Source organism: Chiloscyllium plagiosum, unplaced genomic scaffold, assembly GCF_037043375.1.
Source record: "Chiloscyllium plagiosum isolate Xiang-an unplaced genomic scaffold, Cpla_swu_hap1 HiC_scaffold_18, whole genome shotgun sequence".
NCBI classification, from domain to species: domain Eukaryota; kingdom Metazoa; phylum Chordata; class Chondrichthyes; order Orectolobiformes; family Hemiscylliidae; genus Chiloscyllium; species Chiloscyllium plagiosum.
In genome coordinates, this window is record NW_028270156.1 from 3,029,016 (window position 1) to 3,049,751 (window position 20,736).

The 20,736-nt window shown below is 42.3% G+C and overlaps 1 protein-coding gene across 15 annotated transcripts in view; it reads right to left on the reverse strand.

The window, feature by feature from the left end:
* ano1a (anoctamin 1, calcium activated chloride channel a) overlaps positions 1–20,736 on the reverse strand; it is a 228,939-nt gene that overhangs the window by 59,841 nt on the left and 148,362 nt on the right. For 8 of the 15 annotated variants that reach the window (XM_043705340.2, XM_087996249.1, XM_043705343.2 and 5 more), the window contains 7 exons: positions 18,993–19,067; positions 18,237–18,314; positions 13,408–13,482; positions 12,142–12,343; positions 8,020–8,131; positions 5,009–5,066; positions 4,805–4,905 (listed from right to left, as the gene is read on the reverse strand). In XM_043705340.2, coding sequence (XP_043561275.2) covers positions 4,805–4,905; positions 5,009–5,066; positions 8,020–8,131; positions 12,142–12,343; positions 13,408–13,482; positions 18,237–18,314; positions 18,993–19,067 — 701 coding nt within the window. The remainder of the gene's footprint in view (positions 1–4,804; positions 4,906–5,008; positions 5,067–8,019; positions 8,132–12,141; positions 12,344–13,407; positions 13,483–18,236; positions 18,315–18,992; positions 19,068–20,736) is intronic. The other 7 variants (XM_043705345.2, XM_043705342.2, XM_043705348.2 and 4 more) reach the window with 2 other exon arrangements.

Here is a 20,736-nt window from a genome sequence, read left to right on the forward strand (position 1 = left end):
AAGGTGCTAGGAGTGAGGGTGGGTTGGTGGGAGGGGCATGGACCTAATGAGGGAGTCACAGAAGGAATGATCTTTGCAGAATGCAGATAGGGGTGGGGAGGGAAATATATCCCTGTGATGGGGTCTGGAAATGGAGGAGGATGATGTGCTGAATCCAGAGATTGGTGGGGTGAAAGGTCAGGATGGGTGGGGTTTAAGGGCAGAGGTGCAGAAAGTGGAGATGTGCTGGTGGGTGTTGTTGACCACGTGGGAGGGGAAGTTGCAGTCCCCTAAATAGGAGGCCATTTGGGATGTTGTGAAGTGGAATTGCTTCTTCAGCAAGTAGACACAGCAAAGGCATGGGGAGTAAGGGATTGGGTTTTAACAGGAGGCAGGGTGGGAGGTGTAGGCCAAGTAACTGTGGGAGTTGGTGGGTTTGAAATGGAGGTCAGTGTTGAGTTGGTCATCGGAAGTAGAGATGAAGAGGTCCAAAAAGGGGAGGGAGGTGTCAGAGATGGTCCAGGTGAACTTTAATCCAGAGCCCTGGATCAATAGTCTAGTGATAATACCACTAGACATCCCCACAGAAAGAGGAATAGGCTGATGTATTGTAACAGTGGTCAGCACTGCTGCCTCATAGTGCCAGGGATCTGGATGCAATTCCAGCCTTAGCCAACTGTGCGGACTCCACACAGAAACTGTCCCTGCATCTGTGTGGGTTTCCTTCAGGTACTCCAATATGTGCATGTTAGGTGAATTGGCCATGCTAAAACCCTCATGTGGGGTTACTGGGATGGGTTGGGATGCTCTTTGGAGGGTCAGTGCAGACTCGATGGGCCAAATGACCTCTGTGCGCTGTTGGGATTCTATGATTCTATTGCCTTCTGGAAATCGAAATACATCGATAAAAAGTGCCACATCAATGGTTACTGCTGAAAATAAAAAGACCATGCAGAGGGTAACACATTGCCTGTGAACAGGAAGAACTGAATATCCCAAAACATTATGGCTGTTTTCTTTCCACGGATACTGCCAGACATGGGTTTCTCCAGCAATGCCTGTCTTTGTAACATGAAAATCTATTGGCCGAAATGGGTCTTTTTCAGGTTTGCACGATATAGCAAGTCATGTGCCACAGGAATCAGTCTTAGGATTTCAGCTTTGTCCAATTTATCCAAATGACTTAGATGAAAGGACAGAATTATTAGTTGCTAAATTTGCTGATGACACAAAGGTAGGTAGGTAAGTAAGAAAACAAGTCATAAACAGCATATGAAGAAGTTTCAAAGTAATATAGGTAGTTTAGGTGAGTAGGTGGCGATCTGGCTATGGAGTATAATGTGGAAAAATGTGAAATTGTCCATTTTCATGGAAGGAATAAGAGTGAGCTAGAGAGTGGCGGATCTATAGAATTCATTGCCATAGTTGAGTATTTTTAGTGAGTATACTTACTGAGTATGCTTCAGGTGGAGAGAAAGCAGGAGAATGGGGTCGAGAAAATCAGCCATGATTAAATGGTGGAGCAGACTTGATGGGCTGAACGGCCTAATTTCTGCTCTTATGGCTTATATTGTTATCCAAATGACGAGAGATTATAGAACTGAGATGTAGAGGGATCTGGTTGCCCTAGTGCACGAACTGCAAAAGATCAGTATTCATGTACAGCAAGGAATCAGGGAAGCTAAAAGAATGCTGTTTATAGCAAGAGGAAACAGTAAGGAGATTATGTTCAAGTTACACAGGATATTGGTGAGACCACATCTAGAGTACTGTGTACTGCACTGGTCATCTTAAAGGAGTGATGGAAATACATCAGAAGTGATTCAGAGAAGGTTTACGAGACTAATACCTGAAAAAGGCTATTTGTTTTCGCATGGAAAGGCTGGTCAAACTAGGCTTGTTTCTGCTTCAGCTTAACAGAGCAAGAGAAAACTTGTTGAAAGATAAGATCCTGAGAAATCATGGATGTGGAGAGGCTGTCTTATTGTGTGGGAGAATTGAGAGCTAGGGAGTAACTGTTTGAAAATAAGGGGATCACCATTTGAGACAGATGAGATGGCTGCTTTTCGGAGGGTTAAGAGTCTATGGAACTCTCCACCTTCTAAACGGCAGTGGAGGCAGAATCCTTGAATATTTTCAGGTAATTAGATTCTTGAGAAGCAAAGGGGTGAAAGGTTATTGGGGACAAATGGAACTGTAGAGTAATCAGATCCGCCATAATCTTATTGAATGTTGGAGCAGACTGGAAGGGCATTTCCAGCTTTATATGTTCACGTGCCCTTCTCTTAAACAAAAACATTCACTAATTCATTAAGGCCCAGAAAACGAGACACCAAATGAAGCTAATTAAAAAAAAAAAAAAATGAAAAGCTGTTTAGAAGCAATCCCAGTTTTCAGCTCACCAGGTTTAATGGGATAATACAGACTTCACTCAATGCTAGAAATTCCAGAGACAGCATCACTGATCCACAACAGGGCCCACTTAATAGTGCGGCCAAATTCATAGCACCTCCCTACTTCAAGGTCAAGATGCAAAGGAGGCCAAAAGGGAAAAAAAAAAAGAGACTTTTATCCCTCCTCCTTTTAGATGAGACAGTGGGTTATTGAGAAACTGTAATCACTCCTCCATTTGTTTATTGCTATTGATGTTTGGATGAAAGGGCCCCAGTTTAGGGCCAAACCCCCCCTCTCACCAGGTGAACATCCTACAGGCTTGTTTAGGAAAGCTTTCAGGCTGTTTGTGGAGATATCCATGGCTGCACTTCCAATTGCCAACATTGTACACCACCCTCTACCAACTGTCCAACTTTATACCTAGGAATGTCTGCCTGTCCTTACAGAAGCAATTGATATAAATCAAACGGGTTGTCTCAAAATCTTACATTCTGGATCAATGGTGCTGGAAGAGCACAGCAGTTCAGGCAGGAGCCCAACAGAGAACAGGAGCTTCAAGCTCCTTGATGCTGCCTGAACTGCTGTGCTCTTCCAGCACCATTGATCCAGAATCTGGTTTCCAGCATCTGCAGTCATTGTTTTTACCTAGTTCAAAATCTTACAGCTCAATAATTCAGGTGTGATAAATGGATTATGGTGAGCTCTACAAATGGATCGCTTAATGCGACAATAATAATCAAATAAAAACATCTTGCAAGATCCAGATTGAAATTTTGTATTTTGAATGCTCTGACAAAATATTCTGATCTGTGGTTCTGTTCGCCGAGCTGGGAATTTGTGTTGCAGACGTTTTGTCCCCTGTCTAGGTGACATCCTCAGTGCTTGGGAGCCTCCTGTGAAGCGCTTCTGTGTTGTTTCCTCCGGCATTTGTAGTGGTTTGAATCTGCCGCTTCCGGTTGTCAGTTCCAGCTGTCCGCTGCAGTGGTCGGTATATTGGGTCCAGGTCGATGTGCTTATTGATTGAATCTGTGGATGAGTGCCATGCCTCTAGGAATTCCCTGGCTGTTCTCTGTTTGGCTTGTCCTATAATAGTAGTGTTGTCCCAGTCGAACTCATGTTGCTTGTCATCTGCGTGTGTGGCTACGAAGGATAGCTGGTCGTGTCATTTTGTGGCTAGTTGGTGTTCATGGATGCGGATCATTAGCTGTCTTCCTGTTTGTCGTAGTGTTTTGTGCAGCTATCCTTAGTAGCCACACACACAGATGACAAGCAACATGAGTTTGACTGGGACAACACTATTATAGGACAAGCCAAACAGAGAACAGCCAGGGAATTCCTAGAAGCATGGCACTCACCCACAGATTCAATCTGTGAGCACATCGATCTGGACCCAATATACCGACCACTGCAGCTGGAACTGACAACCGGAAGCGGCAGAGAGAAGCCACTATAAATGCCGGTGGAAAGATCACAGAAGCGCTTCACAGGAGGCTCCCAAGCACTGAGGATGTCACCTAGACAGGGGACGAAACGTCTGCAACACAAATTCCCAGCTCGGCGAACAGAACCACAACAACGAGCACCCGAGCTACAAATCTTCTCACAAACTTTGAATATTCGGATCATTAAAAAATTTATACATGTCAACTTTAATCACAATTATGGTTTTGATTTAACAACATGAATTGGATCATATCATCTACCCTCTTCCCACACACTATTCCAGAGCTTATCAACTTCATAAAATATCAAAAACGATCAAATGTAACATCGTTCAAATCACCTGAAAGACAAATGAACTTGGGACTGTGAGCATATTGGAGAAGGAATACAGCTTGAGGAATTGCCCAAAATGGATGAGGCTGCACCTTCCATTATCTACACTTGGATACATGATAGCACATCAAATCGATTTCAACCAAACCCAATGCCAAGCAGAGAGTACAAGAGACCAATGCTATAACAGCTGTTAGTGGTCATCACCCAGGACCACTCTCTATCCCATCAACTCTTGGGCTGATGAACAAGGCCAACTTAAAGGTAATAGGGAGAGGAGACATTTTACACCTTGCTCATGTTATATTAGAGCAACTACTCACTCCTGCACAATGTGTTAGGATAGTGTTTGTGTGACTGCCTCTTCCCTTTGTGAGCTTCTGATTATAGCCTTCCCAGAGAGGAGAGACTTCAAGCAAAAGTCACAAATTCCTAACAGCCACCTTGCCTTCTGGCAGCTGTTTCCCAAGGGATCGGAGGACAGGTTGGACACCTCCCCTCAAGGATACACGCCTGAAACTAGAGACTCAAAAAACCAGACACTTCAATAATTGGTTAAACAATACGAGAAAAGAAAAATATAGAAAAAAGGGCACAAAATCTGAAAAGTAAAATGTCCTTCACCAGTCTGTCCAGAATAGAGGTAAATGCTTACGGAATTCCGATTTCAAACAGGTTGTTCTGTATCAGTTGTTTGCCCAGCATGATGATGCTCAGTTGAATGCAGAGTTCCATCAAGCAGCCTCCTGGTGCACACTTAACAACAAAGTGAACAAGAGTCAGTCCTTTCTTTCACCATAAAGCTTACCATATGATTCCAAGATTAGTTTTCACCTATTTTTAAAAAGAACCAACTTGCCTCTTCCATTCTCATGTTACGAAAAATATAGATATATTTTCCAGGGCGGCCTGTGAACCTAGAAGTAGACAATATTTGTTAGAGTCATATTTACAATAAAAGGCACAGTGTTAAATTGTACTGAGGTCAAAAAGAATCAATCAAAAAGGTGGCTGGTTTTATTCAATGGACAATCAGAAATAGTTTTTCACCCCCAACCGACCCCAACTGCACGACTGTTTCTTAAAAAGGAGTGTCACAGACAATGCCAGGAACTGCTTCCCTCGAGGACAGGGTGGTAAAGCTGCCTTCTTGGACCAGACACTCCATGTGAGAATATGTCTCTCAGTGCAGTTAGGGAGGAAGTTCCACAACTTTTACTCATCAAAAAAGGAATACATAGTTCAGAGTCAGGAATGTGGCAGAACTTAAAGAACTTGCATTCTGGATTAGTGGTGCTGGAAGAGCACAGCAGTTCAGGCAGCATCCAAGGAGCTTCGAAATCGACTTTTCGGGCAAAAGCCCTTCATCAGGAATAAAGGCAGTGAGCTTGAAGCGTGGAGAGATAAGCTAGAGGAGGGTGGGGGTGGGGAGAAAGTAGCATAGAGTACAATGGGTGAGTGGGGGAGGGGATGAAGGTCAGGGAGGAGAGGGTGGAGTGGATAGGTGGAAAAGGAGATAGGCAGGCAGGACAAGTCCGGACAAGTCATGGGGACAGTGCTGAGCTGGAAGTTTAGAACTAGAGTGAGGTGGGGGGGGGGGGGGGGGGGGGGGAAAGGGGAAATGAGGAAAGTGTTGAAGTCCACATTGATGCCCTGGGGTTGAAGTGTTCCGAGGCGGAAGATGAGGCGTTCTTCCTCCAGGCGTCTGGTAGTGAGGGAGCGGCGGTGAAGGAGGCCCAGGACCTCCATGTCCTCGGCAGAGTGGGAGGGGGGAGTTGAAATGTTGGGCCACAGGGCGGTGTGGTTGGTTGGTGCGGGTGTCCCAGAGATGTTCCCTAAAGCGCTCTGCTAGGAGGCGCCCAGTCTCCCCGATGTAGAGGAGACCGCATCGGGAGGAACGGATACAATAAATGATATTAGTGGATGTGCAAGTAAAGCTTTGATGGATGTGGAAGGTTCCTTTAGGGCCTTGAATAGACATGAGGGAGGAGGTGTGGGCACAGGTTTTACAGTTCCTGCGGTGACAGGGGAAAGTGCCAGGATGGGAAAGTGGGTTGTAGGGGGGCGTGGACCTGACCAGGTAGTCACAGAGGGAACGGTCTTTGCGGAAGGTAGAAAGGGGTGGGGAGGGAAATATATCCCTGGTGGTGGGGTCTGTTTGGAGGTGGTGGAAATGTCGGCGGATGATTTGGTTTATGTGAAGGTTTGTAGGGTGGAAGGTGAGCACCAGGGGCGTTCTGTCCTTGTTACGGTTGGAGGGGTGGGGTCTGAGGGCGGAGGTGTGGGATGTGGACGAGATGCGTTGGAGGGCATCTTTAACCACGTGGGAAGGGAAATTGCGGTCTCTAAAGAAGGCGGCCATCTGGTGTGTTCTGTGGTGGAACTGGTCCTCCTGGGAGCAGATACGGCGGAGGCGGAGGAATTGGGAATACGGGATAGCATTTTTGCAAGAGGTAGGGTGGGAAGAGGTGTAATCCAGGTAGCTGTGCGAGTCGGTGGGTTTGTAAAAACTGTCAGTGTCAAGTCGGTCGTCATTATTGGAGATGGAGAGGTCCAGGAAGGGGAGGGAGGTGTCAGAGATGGTCCAGGTAAATTTAAGGTCAGGATGGAATGTGTTGGTGAAGTTGATGAATTGCTCAACCTCCTCGCGGGAGCACGGGGTGGCGCCAATGCAGTCATCAATGTAGCGGAGGAAGAGGTGGGGAGTGGTGCCGGTGTAATGACGGAAGATCAACTGCTCTACATAGCCAAAGAGACAGGCATAGCTGGGGCCCATACGCGTGCTCATGGCTACCCCTTTGGTCTGGAGGAAGCGGGAGGATTCAAAGGAGAAATTGTTAAGGGGGAGGACCAGTTCGGCCAAACGAATGAGAGTGTCGGTGGAAGGGTACTGTTGGGGATGTCTGGAGAGGAAAAAACGGAGGGCTTGGAGGCCCTGGTCATGTCGGATGGAGATGTAGAGGGATTGGATATCCATGGTGAAGATGAGGCTTTGGGGGCCAGGGAAATGGAGGTCTTAGAGGAGGTGGAGGGCGTGGGTGGTGTCTCGAACGTATGTGGGGAGTTCCTGGACTAGGGGGGATAGGACAGTGTCGAGGTAGGTAGAGATGAGTTCAGTGGGGCAGGAGCATGCTGAGACAATGGGTCGGCCAGGGTGGTCAGGCTTGTGGATCTTGGGAAGGAGGTAGAACCGGGCAGTGCGGGGTTCCCGGACTATGAGGCTGGAAGCTGTGGGTGGGAGATTGCCCGAGGTGATGAGGTTCTGTATGGTCTGGGAGATAATGGTTTGGTGATGGGGGGTGGGGTCATGGTCGAGGGGGCAGTAGGAAGAGGTGTCCTCGAGTCCAGAATCTGGTTCCCAGCATCTGCAGTCATTGTTTTTACCCCTTAAAGAACTTGCAGTTGATGGTGCTTCCCTGCACTTGCAGCTCTAGCCTTTAGAGAGTGCAGTTTTGGGAGTTGCTGAAGTGAATCCTGATGCACATTGGTGCCATAGAGTACTCATACAGAAGGGAGTTAATGATCAAACTGCAATAGCCAACTTCCATCCTGGTCCATGTCTCTCAAATGTTACTCATCACTTTATCAACCAGAGCCTGAAGAACGTCCAGTCCTTGCTGCATTGTCTCAGTAATTAGAATTGGACTGAATATTGCAATAAGCAGCAAGCATTCCAAGTTCTGCACTTAAGACAACGCAGTAGTTTAACCTGTGACAGTGTCCAAGATTGCACATTGTGTCAGACAATAATGCCACTTGTTTTGAATATAGTGGGATTTCATCGCATTGCAGAATCCCTGCTAGGTTGGGGGGTGTGTGTGTGTGCGCGCGCGCGCGCGTGTGTGTGAATTCAGTACTAAAAGCACTCACCTGCCTTTGAAAAATGCAACATAAAAGATCGGAGTGTAGGCATTCACAAACTTCAGCAGAAAAGCCTTAAAGATTAGTTTTTCTTCAAAACTTTTATCTGTTTTGGGAATCTCTGTAGCAGGGATAAAACAAAATAGAATTGTTATTTGATAAAAAAATAAAACAGTAGTCTGCAGCAATCGGGCAAATTTCTCTTGGCCAGCACCACTCCGGACCCACCTCATCAATGATCTAAATTTTCACTAAACTTGCCAGTCACCCAGCTTCACAGACTTTCACCAGTTTTCAGTCCATCAACATATTAAATATAAAACTCTTACAAAGCAGGGCCTCACCTCTGCCTTTCGCTGTAATTTCCTTAAAACGCTGAGATCTCTTCACGCCCCTTCCCTCATTATACAGCCTTGGTCTAAGCACAGTTAAAGAAGCTGCATTCTAGAGGTGAGTGTGGCTGCCCTTGAGATCATTTAACCAAGTTTAGCATCAAGGAGTCTTAATAAAACTGTAGTCAATGTGAATCAGGGGGGAAACTCTTAGGTGGTATCATACCTGACACAATAGGAAAAAGATTGTTGTTGTTGGAGGTCAGTTTTAAAGGAGTGCTCCCTTACGCTGCAGCTGTGTTCCCCTGTTCAAGACTCTCCCAGGTCATGGAAATATCTTGCTGGAAAAGCGCAGCAGGTCAGGCAGCATCCAAGGAACAGGAGAATCGACGTTTCGGGCATAAGCCCTTCTTCAGGAAGCCCTTCTTCGGGCTTATGCCCGAAACGTCGATTCTCCTGCTCCTTGGATTTTGCCTGACCTGCTGCGCTTTTCCAGCAACACATTTTCAGCTCTGATCTCCAGCATCTGTAGCCCTCACTTTCTCTCTATGGAAATATCTTGTCAACATCCACCCTGTCAAGTCCCCTCAGAATTTTGTATGTTCAAAAATATCCCCCACCATTCCTCTAAATTCCAGTGACTGAAAAATCTAATCTGTTTAGCCATTCTCGGTAAGGCGATAGTTTCATACCAGCCACCAGCCAAGTGAATCCTATTTGAACTGCCTGATGTCATTTTATCTTTTTTATTTTTAAGTGATCTAATTCCTATAACCCATTACATTACAGACTACTTGTTTATTCACAGAAGAGTTTTGGGTGCATCTATCATACTTCAAAATGGCAGAAGTACACATTCTATGATCTGGAATCTAAAGTGTACTAGTAACTGGCAATATATAAACTTATCAAACTGCTCTTCAATTCAATTAACTTCAGGGTCCAATTAAAACACTTCCCAGCCATGACAAAGCTGAAGCCTTTATGGGAAAGAGGACTAGATGGGAAGATAGTGATTTTATGGCAATGTCACTGAGTATTAATCCAGAAACCGAGGCTAATTCTTTGAGGTCACAGGTTCAACCTTACCGCATTTTCTCAGGCGACTTCAGTTCATTCATAAAACCTGGAATTGAAAGCTTTTCCAAGAAATCATGACCTATTCTTGTAAAAACCCTTCTGGTTCACTAATATTCTTTATGGAAGGAAATGTACCATTCTCACCTGGTCTTGCCTACACATGACTCCACATCCACAGCTATGTGGTTGACTCTTAATGCCCTCTGAACTAGCTTAGCAAACCAGTCAGGGCAAGGGCAATTAGGGGCAGGCAGCAAATACTTGCCCAGCCAGCAACACCCACATTCCATGAAATAAAAGAGAAACAAAAAACAGACCGACCTTTGAACAGTGCAATAAAGAATAGCAGGAAATATTTGGAATAAGCAGGTGACCATACTGGGAAATGAGAACAAATCAAGGGGTGGCAGGCCAATGACAGCTTTTACATCAGATTCTGCATATATATATATATGCAGCACAGAAACAGACCCTTTGGTCCAACTCACCCATGCTGACCAGATATCCAAAATTAATCTAGTCCCATTTGCCAGCACTTGGCCCATATCTCTCTAAACCCCACAGATCCAGATGCCTTTTAAATGCTGTAATTGTACCAACCTCCACTACTTCCTCTGGCAACTCATTCCATACACACACCACCCTGTGAAAATGTTGCCTCTTAGGTCCCTTTTAAATCTTTCCCCTCTCACCCTAAACATGTGTCAAGTTCTGAACTCTTCCAACTCAGGGAAAAGACCTTGTAGATTTACCATTTAATTCAAAACTGTCATAAAATGACAAATGGCTCAAGTGTAAATGGTAAACATTTAAATAATTAATTCACCATCAAGTCTTCCGACGGCATAAAGTGGATTACTTTAAAAGGAGGCAGTGTCAATCAGGTTAGAGTATAACTTCCATAATTTTGCTGCCTTTTAAGAGGAAAGGTGTGCTCAAGTGAACAAGTTCCACAGAGATTTAAACTTTAGCTATTTTGATGTGGTGGTGGTGTTGGACTGGCGTGGACACAGAAGTCACATGACACCAGGGGTTATAGTCCAACAGGTTTATTTGAAATCACAAAGTGAGGAAGGGGCCACTCTCCTAAAGAAATCTGTTGGACTATAACCTGGTGTAGTGTGACTGCTGATTCAATTATTTTAACTTCTGAGACATAAATAATTAGTCCTTTAGCATCCAATCCTCAGCACTTCCAATAATTTCACAGAGGATGGAGGGTGAGAGGTGAAAACGCATTGTGTTTACCATCCTTGTCAACTGACAAATGAGGGGGGGGGGGGTCATTTCATCTGTCAGCATGACTGAAGGCTGGTGGCAACCAATCATAACAGATGCAGAATTTAACAATGTAAATATTCAAAGTTTCTTTTGGGTTCACGTTGCTCTAAGGGAGGAAATGAATATTTATTTATAGTCAGCATTTCATCGGAGAGTCTCTAAATATTTTGTGTATCCAAAGAAACAAAATCAAAAAAAAAAGAGGCAATGATTACAATACCAGACAGTAGCATGCTACTGCTTGATTCAGTGAGTGGAAGGGGTGGTACAGGCATTGAAGGGTAAGTAGTATTAGCCTTTGTTCTTAATAGCAGATAAATGAAAAAGCTGCAATATTTATGACAGGTTTTCTCATTGAATCCCTACAGCGTGGAGAAAGGCCACTTGGTCCATCAAGTTGGAGTACTTGGAGTATTGTGTACAGTTCTGGTCACTGCATTACAGGAAGGATGTGGAAGCTTTGGAAAGGGTTCAGAGAAGATTTACCAGGATGATGCCTAGTACGGAGGGAAGGTGTTACTAGGAAAGGCTGAGGAATTTGAGGCTGTTTTCGTTAGAGTGAAGGTCGAGGGTGACGTAATTGAGACATACAAGATAATCGGAGGGTTAGATAGGGTGGACAATGACAGCTTTTTTCCTTGGAAGGTGATGGCTAGCACGAGGGGACATACCTTTAAATTGAGGGGTGATAGATATAAGACAATGTCAGAGGTAGTTTCTTTACTCAGTAGTAGGGATGTGCAATGCACTGCCTGCAACAGTAGTAGACTCACCAACATTAAGGGCATTTAAATGGAATGAAAATATGGATGAAAATGGAATAGTGTAAGGAGATAGGCTTCAAGTTTGTGCAACATAGAGGGCCAAAGGGCCTGTACTGTGCTGTAATGATCTATGTTCTAAGTGCACACCAATGCTCTGAAGGGCATCCCATGCAGATCCATCTCCATAGCATATCCCTATAACCCTGCATTTCCCACGGTTAGTCCATGTAGTCCCAACACTATGGGCAATTTAGCATGGCCAATCCACCCTAACTTGCACGTTTTTGGATTGTGAAAGGAAACCAGAGCACCCGGAGGAAACTCACACAGATATGGGGAGAATGTGCAAACTACACAGACAGTCGCCTGAGGGGTGAATGGAATCCTGGTTCTTGGTGCTGTGTGGCAGCAGTGCTAACCACTGAGCCACCCAAATAAAGGCTATTTATATGTAGATAATATTAGCATTGGGGCAAGAGGAATCCAATTGATTTGATTTAGCAAATGAACTCGTGCACCGAGCTGAACGGTCTTGTACTCTATAAACCTATGTGCTTCTAAACAGAGCTTAGAAATTGCTCAATTCCATTTGTGTGCATTAAAAACTAAAACATTTCGGTAACACTAGGTAAAGTGAGTGGTAATGAAAGGTAACATCAAGAGCTTGTCCTTACCAATTACTGTCAGCCATCTGGCAATGGAGCCATAGACTTCATCCAAAATGAGAATAACCACCAAATTGATGATAACTGCAGTAGCCGTGACAATGACCCTGACATTGTTTCTGGCATAAGGGTCAGGGCTCACAGCCATAGCTGCTGCAATGGAGATTCTGTACAGGATCACTCCAAAGACTATCGCAAAAGTCAGGCCAATCTGGAGAAGGCAGATAATCTTAATTAACAATCTAGAGCTTTTGTGCCTCAAAGAGAAATTTTAAAAATTAAAAGTTTTTTTGAAAAAATTAAGTGATAAAAGCACGTAGTAACAAAGTTTATTAAAATTTAAATGTATTCTCAATCATAGAATGATAATTGCTGTATTTATTGTTGGCTAAGTGAGCAGCTGAACAAGTTGCAGTTAGATAGTGCTCAAAGATATCGGAGTATTTTACAGGGTGTTGGATAATCAGTGAGGATTAGAATTGATCATAGGAATCTGATGAGTAAAGGTGGCATTGGAGCTTTAAGGTGGCAATGAGAACTTTAAAGATGATCCTGAGTTGGAAAGCTAAGAGTTTAGCAGGATGTGGCCAGGTGCAGCTACTTTTAAAAAGTTATTAATGAGGAATTTCCAATTTCATTTCAAATTGTTGTGGTTTTCTAACATTTCCTCAAAACTCATCCTCATTAGCTCTGGGGTCAGTTTTCATTCTCATTTTTGCGTGTGCTTTTTACAGCAGAATTAGAATGAAGAAATGTCCAATTGAAGTATTGCAATGTTAAGTTTTTAAAAGTATTTATTGCTGCACCTGTGTGTTGAAGCCCAAGTCATTTAGTTAAAATGGAGGGCTCAGGTAGTGTGGAACAGAGAGCATTTTCACTGGTAAAGGGCCAGCAATTGAAGGACACAGCTTTCAGATAAATTGCCAATACAGAGTAAAACTAGAGGAACATGATTATCTGAGCAGTGAACCATAATGATCTGGTGAAGGCAGATTCAAGAGCAACTTTCAAAAGGAAATTGAATAATACTTGAAAGGGAAAAAAAACTTGCATGGCCATAGGGAAAAAAGGGAGTGGGATTAATTGGATAGCTCTAAGAAAAAGAGCCAAATTAAAAAAAGTACAATGGACCAAATGGCGTCCAGCTGTGCTGCATAATTCTTGACTAACTCAGTTTGGTGCTATGTAAACGTGCATGTTACAAGGTCTCATAGTTAATTAATGTTATCTAAAATAGAAAAGCAAGGCTTGTAAAATATCTACTCCTATTCATACCATAAATAGAACAGAGACGATATTGGTGACGTAAGCTGGGGTGCGATCCCTCCAAGTCAGCTTCTCCTTTTCAGTCTAAACACAAAACAGAACCAGTTTAAAAAAAGGAGTTAATCTCCCAAGGCAATGTTTCAACTCAAAAAGGTGCCAGGAGCTTCTGCTGAAAAATCAGTCTGATTGGAATTGTGAAATCCATCAGATTTCATCCTGACATTATTGAGTTAACGTTGACACTTTGATATAATTGACTCCTGCACCACATAAATGGCCTTTCCACTCGGTTGTTTGATCTAGGCTTGAACATATTCTCCTATTCACTGACACTGCCAGTTGGCAGCTCATACTCCTGTGTTTTAATAATACTTTCTTTTAACTGTAACATTCTAAACAACTTCTTAAAAAGTCAAGGGTGGAACAGATGACAAAGAATCGGAAGCACAGAAACAAGTTAACTAGTCTGCACTGGAGTTTGTGTTTCACAAGAGTCTCCTCTCCCCTGCTTCATCTGTCCCCTCTGTGCACACCCCTTGATCCAGACATTTCACTTCACCATGGTACATTTTAGTGTGCTGCAGGAGAAGTCTGATGTTCAAAACTCTGAAGTAAAAGCTGATGTTAACGATCATGAAATTTTGCCTTTAAAAAAATTCATTCCTGCTCTAGCATATTCTTCCAATGCCAAGAGAAATGTTTCATTACAAAGTCCTGTCTGCACCAAGAACACTGCCAAATGGCAGAGACCTTCTTTACAGCGAGGTCTGCAACATTTTGGTGGACAGTTGGAGAAAGTAATTGCTTCTTAGATTTTATGTCTGTTGAATATGGTTTGTCCTAAAAGATAGTAAAATGTTCTTGCACTATGGACTAGAAAATATCTGAAAACCTGTACTTTCATCAGATTGATGCTGCATTGACACTCGGTCAATGAGACAGCAGACACACATACATCCAACGAGCTCCAGCACGTCCTGCAGTGTTTTCTCTTCCGCCTTCTGTAACCTCATCACCTGAGTACCGAGGGATTTACTTCCCCTCCCACTACTGGTGAAAAACATCCTGCAGGAGAACAATGAAGGACCTCTGCTCTCTTTCTCCTCTCTCAGCCTCCCAACCTTGAACTGTCCAAGTGTGATCAAATAGCGTGCAAGGTATTTAGCCTTGGCTAGACCAAATGTTTCTTCAGCTAAATGTTATCTTTCTCCCCATTGGTTGATAATGGTGTTTGGACACTGCCACTGTTTCTGTTCAATTGTTGGCAAGTATTTGAACTTATTGGTCATTGCGCCCAGAACAACACCAACTGCAGACAAATCAGCCAGCTTCCATGCAGTTCATTTTATAAACAATGATATTAGAATACTATAGAAAATGGAAGTTTCTTAGAAGGCCTGTGTTATTGTTATAAAAAATACAAGGACAGAGCTCAAAGTTAGCTGTCGACTTCTAACCAGATTCACGGTTTCTTCCGATAATTAAAATTCCAAAATTATTTTACAAAGTTTTAGTCAGGATTATACCTTTCATATCTAAACATGATGAAATTAATTTTGAAAAGTGGACAGATACAAAGGTGAAAGTTTGAAGCATCAGCTGATAGACACATGAACAACTGTCACGTATTCTTGATTCATTTGAGAAGTTTAGGAAGATGGAGAACTAGATGTTACAAACTGCTTCATGTCATTAATCCTGTAAACTAAACAATGGCAGCATCAGCTAATTGCTGATACACATCACCCCACACTCATCTAAACATGCACCCTCTCAGACTTATACTGGTTATACTCTCTCACAGATATTCACACCACTATCTACCTGCACCCCGTTTCCCCCCCCCCCACAAACACACACGGGGGTTTGTGGGGTGAATTTGTACTTGCAGAATAACATTTTGCTCAAAAAATGCATGAACACTTGTAAGATTCTGTAAATCCTTTTTTAGATTAGAATCAGTCTGAATATTGGGGCACAGACAATCTCTCACAGGGCACCTCACACCTTCAATACATTAACAATAGGTAGCATGTCAGCTCAGATAAAGTTCACTTGAGAATGTAACTTTTTTTTTTTAAAAAGTTCTGGGAATTACATCTGAAAGAACTGAAACCAACATGGTCATTCTAAAAGATGAGACACTTAAACAATCCAGGTCTTTTTCAATATATAATTTCAGTTGCAGCACACTAAACTTTTGCTCTAAATTATGTGTCTTATGATCTTATGCTCCACAACCACCTGAAGAGGCAGTACAATAGAAAGCTAGTGCTTCCAAATAAACCTGTTTGACTATCACCCGGCATTGCGAGATTTTTAACTTAAAATGTACAAGTTGATTCAGTGAAGGGTAGCTCAGATAAAGAAATGAAGAATACAAAGCTGTATAACGTTTTTAAATGTATCATTCACTGAATGTGGGCATTGCTGACTGGGCCAATGCATTGTCGAAACTTAATTACCCTGGAGATGATAGTGATGAGTTACCTTCATGAAATTCTGTCATTCCTGACGTGTCCAGTGCTGCTAGGGACAGAGTTGCAGGATTTTGACTCAATGAAGGAATAGTAATAGTTCCATGCCAGGGTGGTGAGCAGCTTGGCCAGGAACCCACAGGCGACATGAAATCTGACCGGATGGGTCTAGAATGCTCAAGACCAAATATAACTAGACAGCGGGTAATGGTGCTAGGCGAGTTAAGGGATATTTGGACAGATACTCGTCACCCATCTGTAACCCACAGTGGAAAGGTTCTTCCTATGCAGTGATAATATATCTACCTGTGAGCCAGGAGGCCAGGATTCAGAGGTGTATCATAATATCTCATTATTCTGATTCAATAACATTTATAACCAGGGTTGCTGATGTTCATGGAGTGGAACTGGAACTAAATCTGACTAGGAAGGGATGGTTAGCTTTTGTCTAACCAATATTTTAGTGGTCAGGTGTTTAACAGGCATTCTCACACATCTGCTGCCCTTGTGCTTCAAGGTGGCGGGGGTCACAAGTTTGGATGGTAATGTCAAAGTTGAATTTCTGCAGTTTATCTTGTAGATGGTATGCACTGATGCTACTGAGCATCAATGGGGGGGAAATGGATGCTTGTCGATGTGGTGTCAAACAGATGGGATGCTTTGTCCTGGCTGGTGTTGAGCCTCTAATATTGTTGGAGCTGCATCCATCCAGTCAAGTGGAAAGTATTCCATCACACTCCTGATTTGTTCCTGTGATTTACTTTAGCAAGATATTTTATATTCTCATCATTCTTTAAAACCATTTCTCCTGAATACCCAATTTGATATAGTTAGATTTATACCTAAACATTTTTCCACTTCAGGCAAAACAAAGTTACTGCCAACCAAAAAAAAAATCCCCAAAACATCTGCTTACTCATCGGTCAGCTTTGGGAGAAAACAGCCTCAGACTGTTTATCCTGATACTTGCAATGTCCAAGTTTCAGAACGAGCCTGTGATTTCTTCAGCACATTCTCCAGGGCCTTCATATAGAATATGGAGACCAGTAGCTTTTATAATTCTCCAAGGGTGGTCTGGTCAAGATTCCACACAAGTCTAACATAACTTCCCTGTCATCCTTCCTTAAATGAACTCCAACATCGCATTGGTTTTTAATGATCTTATTAAACAGTATCAATTTGTGATTTGAGCATCTGTAATCTCACTCATCTCAATTAGATTCTTATCCAGCATTTAACTGCTTCATTCTTCAGTCCAAAATACCCTGTATGTCCCTTCACCTTTACTATCAACTTTTTTGTAAATTCATAAGTGCGTGCAGAAAGAGACATGAAGATGGTATCAGTACTTCATATAAACATCCAAACAAAGATAAGTTACCCCTCTTTCTGATGACTCTGACGTATGAATGTCAAATTAAAGTAGTGAATTATATGATTGAATGAAGTTGCTTCGCACATTCAGCTCTTCACGATTTTAGAGGAGATTGCTGCCAGTTCACTTTCCTTTTAATTCATGGGACAGCTATGTTGTCACTTTTTCCATTAAAAGTATTTATAGGACATCAGTATTGTTTAGAGGCCTTATCAGGTGGATGCAAATTCAAGCTTTTTGACATGACTAATACATGATATCAATGAGGACAAACATCAAAATGGGAAGCTTAGCACATGTAAGCCCCTGAGTAACGACAACACATGAAGCTACTACAATACTAGTCATGCGTCACATGGTGCACAAAGGTCACTAGGACATGCACAGTGGCAACCAAACCAAGGTGACTTGGAACAAAACTGAATTAAAACGTGTCTACACAATCACTCACATGCACAGCCATTCTAAATTTGCTATATTACCAACTATCAGATACATTCGATACAATGTGAAAAAGCTTTGGAAACGTATAGCTTGTTGAGAAAGACTGGCACTGCAAATAGGATTATACTCCTTCAAAATTTAGATCATTTTTGGTTTAAATAAATCACTAATTCATTTGTGGAACAGTCATTTCATCTTAATTAATGGAGCTCGGTTATGAATGGGACCTTCGTGGTGGGTCAGAAATACAAGCCAAACCAATGACCCCTAGTGGATGTTGGTAATCCTAAAAGGAAGCACTTTAAACCAACATCCTAAACAAGGAAAACTAATTTCTTCATTGATTCTATTTCCTGACAGTGAACTGAACCTCAAATAGTTATTTGCTCTAATTGTATTGTGGTATGGAGTTGAAATAGGAGCTGACATTAGATGTATACTTTACTACAATGAAAAATAGCTTTGAAGTAAATAAGCTTGGCCAATGTCTTTCTGAACAAACTTGGGAGAAAAGAATAAGCAGTTTTATTTTCAACTTGTACCAATTTCACCCCGGCCATGGCAGACCAAACTCTGTTTTTCCATTTGTTTGGCTGTTCTTCGACTGGTTCCGATGACTTCTGAGGTCAGGCAGAGAAAAGGACCACATAGGAAGGATTACATTCAGTCACACAGCATCATCACAGACTACAACGGGATCCAAAACCAAGTTATTTAACTTATTGATTCTCTTTTGGAGGAGAATGAAAGGGGATAAACTTTCCTCCTGGACTCAACATGGTGAAATCCATTTTAAAACAGCTTTAGCATCAAACTCATTCAGGACATGTTGAGAATGTGCCAATCAACAGTGAAACATTCGACAATGTATATTATCCTCGACTCAAAGACTCCCTAGTGTAAAAAGAGTAGATTTTTCTCCTTGATTTAACCAGCTTTTGACAAGACATCTCCCAGCAATCACAATAGGCAGCATCAGTCTCATACTGGGCTGTGCTCCCAATTGCTCAGGGAGAAGGCTCAATACACTGGATAGGATTCAAACTAATCTTAGATGTAAACTGGCATTGTTACAATGGACTATATTAAACAATCCATGAATATCAAGCATTTTAATAAAGGCACTCAATAATCAACAGACAACTAGAGTAACTATCATTTTTCTTGGAAAGATACGCAAATCAATTGAAGTTGCATACACAAAAATTCTGTACGAAGATCTACTTGGAAACTGCCAAACATTTTACCAAGTCTAAAGACAAAATGCAAAGCTTACTCGTTAGAAAGTTCATTCATACCTCTTCCTTCTTTTCGAGTTCTTTCTTCAAAACTTTATTCAGAACCTTGGCCTCATAGTCAGGTCGTGGATGATCCTGTGTGTTTCCAAAGAGAAAGAGAACCAAAAATCTTAGCATTTTCAAATTAAGAGAAAGCAATTGAAAATATATTAATTTGTCTTCTTTAAACCTTTCCAGCCATTGAATGCCCATATTCTATTACATCATCTATTACAATCATTGGGAGCTCAAATTATATTTGGATGCATAAGCAAAAAATTGTTTATTTTATTAAACCTCACCAACTTTGGATTGCCTGTGTGTCAATAAAAAGGGGATGACTCATGTTTTACGTAAACGGAAGCAACATTTTCAAAAACTCCTCAAAACGAGTCGAAGCCACTGTTTCGTTTGATGATGCTCAACACATTTGCCTCTATAATCAATAAACGACGCTTACTGAAGGCTCCATCTTAGTTTTATTTGCCCTTTTCTCACTGAAAAACACAGGCATCTCACTGCTAGCAATAATTCTTTCAGGAATCTATTAATTAGCTATTGTTGAGGTAAAAGTAATTCAATCTCTAGTCATGGACCATATGGCAAGTTCATAATGGAGAACAAATTTACTGGGAGAGACAACGTCTGGGGAAAAGCTCACGTTGCAGACAGCTTTATTTGGCTATTGCTGATCTGATATTGACAGTTCAGACACCCAAATTGACACTAGAGGCAACAGACAGGACACAGACAGGAGATGAAAGCTCCCCCAATCCCCATCCCACTAGTTACTGCTTCACCCTAAATACTCACCTAACCATTTCAGTTATTTTCAACCTGTTACGTTACTGCCCACCTAACGCAAACTAGAGGAACAGCATCTCATTTTCTGACTAGGCACGTTACAGCCTGCCGGTCTTAACATTGAATTCAACAACTTCAGATGATTATCCCATCTCGACCCCTCAGTTTTCATTCTGCTCCATAATTTTATTTCATTTATTTTATTTTTCCATTTTTAAATTTTTTTTCATTGTTCTGCACCACATTTTTTGATTGTGTCTCTTTCTCTCGCTCCCCACTCTCTTTTTCCTCTCCTCTTCCCCCTTTGCTACCCTTCTCCCCTGCTTTTTATTTTGCATCTGTTTCACCCATCCCCCACATATTTTGTCTCACAGCACTGGCTTCAGCTTTGGTCATTCACAGCTCCTAATCTCCCTATAATCTCTCTATGCACTATTATCACCTCTTTATTGCTACCTTTGCTTCTGGATCCATGACTCCCCTTCTCTCAACCTAGTATAAATACCTCCCTATTTCTCCTTTTTTTTTAGCTTTGACAAAGGGTCAGTTAGACTCTAAACATCAGCTCTTTTCTCTCCTTACAGATGCTGCCAGACGTGCTGAGATTTTCCAGCATTTTCTCTTTTGGATTGAAATGTGGAACCTGTTCAAGGAACAGCTACTGCATGTCCTTGATAAGTATGTACCTGTGAGGCAGGGAGGAAGTGATCGAGTGAGGGAGCCGTGGTTTACTAAGGAAGTTGAATCTCTTGTCAAGAGGAAGAAGGCGACTTATGTTAGAATGATACATGAAGGCTCAGTTAGGGTGCTTGAGTGTAACATGTTAGGCAGGAAATACCTAAAGAGAGAGCTAAAAAGAGCCAGGAGGGGACATGAGAAGTCTTTGGTAGGTAGGATCAGGGAAAACCTCAAAGCTTTCTATAGGTATGTCAGGAATAAAAAACAGACTAAAATAAGATTA